The sequence below is a fragment of the Branchiostoma floridae genome, unplaced genomic scaffold (genome assembly GCF_000003815.2).
Source record: "Branchiostoma floridae strain S238N-H82 unplaced genomic scaffold, Bfl_VNyyK Sc7u5tJ_873, whole genome shotgun sequence".
Taxonomy (NCBI): domain Eukaryota; kingdom Metazoa; phylum Chordata; class Leptocardii; order Amphioxiformes; family Branchiostomatidae; genus Branchiostoma; species Branchiostoma floridae.
Window position 1 is genome coordinate 97,448 of NW_023365955.1, and position 5,282 is coordinate 102,729.

The 5,282-nt window shown below is 43.6% G+C and overlaps 1 protein-coding gene across 1 annotated transcript in view; it reads right to left on the reverse strand.

Annotated features, from left to right (window-relative positions):
• Positions 1-5,007, reverse strand: part of LOC118409049 (melanotransferrin-like) — an 8,454-nt gene extending 3,447 nt beyond the window's left edge. The window contains exons 1-11 of the mRNA XM_035809918.1: positions 4,810-5,007; positions 4,415-4,563; positions 4,190-4,280; positions 3,775-3,996; positions 3,441-3,573; positions 3,124-3,285; positions 2,739-2,838; positions 2,110-2,311; positions 1,162-1,319; positions 700-790; positions 158-379 (exon numbers count right to left, since the gene is read on the reverse strand). Coding sequence (XP_035665811.1) covers positions 158-379; positions 700-790; positions 1,162-1,319; positions 2,110-2,311; positions 2,739-2,838; positions 3,124-3,285; positions 3,441-3,573; positions 3,775-3,996; positions 4,190-4,280; positions 4,415-4,563; positions 4,810-4,972 — 1,693 coding nt within the window. The 5' untranslated portion in view covers positions 4,973-5,007. The remainder of the gene's footprint in view (positions 1-157; positions 380-699; positions 791-1,161; positions 1,320-2,109; positions 2,312-2,738; positions 2,839-3,123; positions 3,286-3,440; positions 3,574-3,774; positions 3,997-4,189; positions 4,281-4,414; positions 4,564-4,809) is intronic.
• Between the last annotated feature and the right edge of the window lie 275 nt (positions 5,008-5,282).

The window sequence follows — 5,282 nt, forward strand, 5'->3', positions numbered from 1 at the left end:
CAATGAATAAGTTAGATATGTACATGTAACAAGACACAAGAGGTGATTTACAGTCTTCAATGAGTTTGCAATGTTCTGTAGTGTAAGGCTAAACAGTGCCCTACAGCTTTAACCAGACTTAGTCTTACTATCAAGAATAAAAGATTAACCAACTCACCAGGCACACAGCTCTGGCTGAAGAAGTCTCCCACAGCCTGAACCAGACTAGTCTGACCATCAGTGTGAACAAAGTCCTGGTCTACCAGCCAGCCGGTGGGGATGATCCAGCCGGACGTCTTGCCGATACCGGTGTGGCAGGACTTACGGCCACGCAGGTTGTTCATGTCAATTTCTTGGTTGTCCTTACGGACCACAGCAACAGCCCAGTAGCTGGCATCACCTGAAAGTGGCATAAGAACAATCACATTTCAGCACCAAGGACACTGTCTGGGATAAAAAATTTACAATCATTATACACTTGCACCACATCATTTCAAATAGGAAAGAAATAGTAGTTAAGTTAATGTGTGTGTTTGTTTGTTTGTTTGTTTGTTGCTTTGCCATTACCAAGCAAAACCTGCATCTCAATCAGTTAAATCCGGTGACAGGTTGTCTCCCTGACACCATGTCCAACACGATTATCCAAGTTTTGTACGTACTAATTTCATTTATGCATGTATGAAAAGCCACCAGTGCTGCTACAAATACATTCATACCCACCATTTCCATAGTCCTCCCCCATGATGGGCCTCATGTCAAACCTAGATCCAGCCTGGTAGATGTCTCCTCCATCCAGGGTGATCACATCAGCCTGGAGATATGTAAGGGTGAGTCATTATTGAGAAAGCCATGCATGCGTCATACAGCTGTCTTGTTACTGAAAATGCTGTCTTTGGTCCTTTTTGGCTTTGGGTTTGTCTCAGTCTTCTATGACATAAAAATTGTATGACACCCTACAATGAATATGATCATGCCATAAGGCTACTTGAGACATGTAAATGGTCTATTGATTTGGTAAAAGCAAGAGAAGCTGTCATGTTTTACAACAAGCAAGTTCAAACTCTATTCAAACTGGCCTTTATTTCAACCCAAAGTGTGTTGGTTTCCTTAAACTTCCAACTCTGACAAGCCAATTCCCTTACTTAAACCATGATTGAAAATGCTAGAGTTTAGTAAACACACCTGGTTCATGTGGATCTTCTGCATACACTGTTCAGCGTTGTCAGCCTGCACACACTTGATGGTGGGGAAAGTAACATCATGAGATTCCATGGTCCTGCTCAGCTGCTCACACTTCTCCCTCTCTGCCTCCGAGGTCACGCACCAGCGCACCTGGTTATCTGTAGGATAAAAGGAAAACGAAAGTGATGTCGATTCAGCTTTAGCTCACTGAAGAGCTTGTCTTCCACTGGTCTTGACAGAGAGGACAGATGCTATGTACAGTACATGTATTTACAAGTTCATAGTACAGGGGAATGTGAGGGTAATTCTAACATTGTGGCCCCTGTGGCAGTATGTAGGCTGGCTTTGTGACACACTTTCCTTTCTTGTGTCATTTCTATTATGCCCGCGCATTCCATTCATTGGTTAAAAAGATTCCGACAACAAAATAAGCAACATTTATTGATCTCTTGCCTTTTTTGAGGAACGTTTTGTATTCCCTTGTCCGCGTGCAAGAGGTCATGGGAGGTTCATTATCATAGATTTATTCACCGCCGATCGCACGAGGCTCGCTTATATGTGAGGGGAACAGGTTTTGGGCGAAAAATACGCAAGACCATCTTAAGATCTTAAAATCAGCCGACCTTCCTGCGATCGCGAAGTACGTCCGAAGATCGTATATAATGTGAGGCGGGTATAAGGACTGCAACCCTTTCTGGTAGCGTGCATGTCATAGTTCGTAGGATGTGGGACAGTACAGACGTTTTTTAATTAGCCATCCCATTGAGACTGTTAGGCCACAAAAAGTAAATTGTTTGATGACATCTGCTCAAAAATACCTTTTTGCTTGATTTTGGAAGAAGGAAATTTTCTATACCTCCAGGAATGGTCAATATGACATGAGTGTAGTTGTAGAAGTGACAGTAGAATTTATCACAATCACAAAAAGTATCGTATGGTATCGCATACCGAGCACATGCTGAGTCCTCTCTTCATTACGGTGGATCATGCTACGAATGGATGTCAGATAGCTGGAGCCCAGCCACTTCTGCCACGTGTTCCGCTGGCCCACCGGGACCAGGCGCTGCACGTTGTCACGGAACATCAGGTCACGACCTCCGAACTTGCTGGAGTCAAACATCTGGAAATCACTGTGCTTTCCAAAATGCTCCTGTTAAGATATTTGGGAAGAGAATGCAATAGTGGGAGTATATATGCAATCCAAGGAAGGTACAAGACTGTTTGAGAGCAAAAATCATTTGGGGAATAATCAAGAATTGTATGCCATGTGATCCTAGAAATATCAAGTGTAACATTAGATGCGGTTCAATTACCTAGGAGATGGATTGCTTGCCTTGCGTTTGGAGAATTGGGGGTTCAATACCCAGCCAGGCCACACAAAACACTCGTAAAATGGTACAGATTTCCCTCTGCACTCATCACTTATATTCTAAGAGAGAGTATAGGATTTTAACACAATCCACAACCAGTGGAACAGATCCCTATTGTAGTGGCCTGTTGTGGCCCAAGGGCTATAAATTTGGGCCGCCCTTCAAGGCAGGATTGTTAAGTAGTAAGATTCAGACTGTCACTCCTACCTGTGCCTGCATCAGGATGTTGACAATCTGCTGCAGCTCACTCCTGCTACGGGGAGACGTCATGACAGCGTGGGACGGGACACGGGCAAGGTTACAGTCCCTGGTGGGAGGAGAACACAGAAACTTTGTAAAAGTCAAAATAAAACTTTTGTTTAGACTGTTTAAATCTCAACCATTTCTGTCATTTCTTTTAATGAAGTATAAAGTTTCTGCCAAAATACAACAGATTCTGAGGTCAGAACTGTTAAGGACTTTTGCAACAACATTTGTTCAGATATTATCAATGGCATTCAGTAAAATAGGTTGGACATACCATGCCTTGCAATGCTCATTCTTCTTGACAGGGTTAACTACTTTATGTTGCCTGCGATGAGACTGTACTTACTTGTACTGGTGCCACTGCTTGCGGGAGCCATCAGGACAGAGCAGTTCATAGTCGTTCTCATTGAGGTTCCTGGTCCATTGCTCCTCACTGCGGCCGTTGGTGTTCTCAAAGATGGTATTATGGTTCACGAAGGCAACATCACCAGCACCCTCGACAAGGCACCTAGTGGTAGATGGAAACATCAGGTAAGATTGATCACAAAACAGAATTGTGTTGGCCACTTCTCTTTAAAAGATTATCCTAAAAAAACATACTGTTAACTGTCAAAAGATAAGATACACAAGTTTCTCTCAAGATTGATACACTAAAACAAGTACCTGAATGCTCCAGAGTATCCATAGTAGGGTTCGTTGGTGTTGCGGACACAGCGGTTTTCTCCCTCCCCAACACACAGGGAACAGAGGCTCTTAGGGTTGGTGCTATCAGGGTTGTACTCTGGGCTCTGGGCACCTGAAGATACACATTTTACAATATCACAAACAGCTTCTCAGGGTGTGACAACTTCTGCACATTCCAAAAAAAAAACATAATGACTGAAGGTGTGTCAGAAACTGTACTTCATCAAAACAATTAAAGTGAAACACGCCACCTACAATATTTGACTTCATAGGAAAGTACAAAAAAGGCACATAGTAGTCACTTCTTACTGACCAGGCACACAGCTCTTGCTGAAGAACTTGCCCACAGCCTGTGGGATGGACTTCTTGCTGTCCACCTGCATCTGGTTGTTCTGGATCAGCCAGCCGACCGGCACGTTCCAGCCGGAGGTCTTACTGATACCGGTGTGGCAGGACTTACGGCCACGCAGGTTGTTCATGTTGATTTCTGGGTTGTTGATGCGGGCAACAGCTACAGCCCAGTAGCTGGCATCACCTGAAAATTATACACTATTGTTATTTCAGCACCAAGGATATCCCTATGATAACAATACAAGAATAGGCTTCTTTTCATAGCAATATGATACGAAATGACACTCAGTGCTTTGCACACAGCAAAAGCATTGAAGAAATGGTCATTAAGTATGGTCAGTTTATCACAGGAAGACAAGAACATATGCCAGCCTTACCGTTTCCATAGTCCTCCCCCATGACAGGCACCAGGTCGTACTTAGAGCCTGCTGTGAGAACGTCTCCTCCATCCAGAGTGATCACATCAGCCTAAATGTAAAAAAAAAACATATTTAATAAAACTTTTTGACTGTCTCAAAAAGTACCCAGAGCAATGCTAATACAACTAAAATTCTGCCTGAGGCATTTGTTAAAAGATGGATATCATTGCTTGTAGTCATCACCTGGTGGTGAGCAATCTTGTACATGCAGTCCTCAGTAGACTGGCCCTGCACACACTCCAGCCTGTGGTTCAGTCTCCTGCTGAAGGCACGGCTCATCTCCTGGCACTTCTGCTGCTCCTGGCTGGAGATGGTGCACCAGCGCAGGGTGCCTGAGTAACAGAATTATGGTACTTTAAACGAGCACTTTTTATTGAAAACTCACATTTTAAAACCATTTAACAACAAAATGCTTACATTTTTCAAAACAAACTTGTCTGACGTTAGAGAAATCCAGTCCCTGATGGAGGATAGGGTGGTATAGAGATAGCTTTCAAGTTTGGTTCAAGCAAGCGGGGGCTTGACCAGAGTAAAGTAAGTTTTCAAAACATCAGCTCAGAATATAGATCTAGTCTTACTGTGGGGCTGGACTTGCTTGGGAGTATGGTGACTGCGGAGACAGCGCAGGTACTCCTGTCCCAGCCACTCCTCCCAGCTGTCCTTGCTGCCCACCTCCACCAGATGATGGGTGTCGTCACGGAACAGCAGGTCGTGGCCGCCGAAGGAGGAAGAGTCGAACATCTGGAAGCCACGCTCGTTGTCATCAGAACCAAACTGCTCCTACAAGTTTGGGGAGCAAGGTAGATGAGGTTCTTTGTTTGTTCTGCCTAACTGGTAAACCGCTTTGGACTTTGGACTACAAAATAATGCGATTTGATGAATGATGCTTTACTGATTATGACTCTATACTCAATAAATCATACATTTTATATCTTGTTAAATTCTTGCAGACTAAGCACCAGATTGACAAATTGCTCTACACTTCTGATACTTCCACAAATGCTAAAATTATATTTCCGGACATTATTCACAGGATTTCAACATTTCTAAC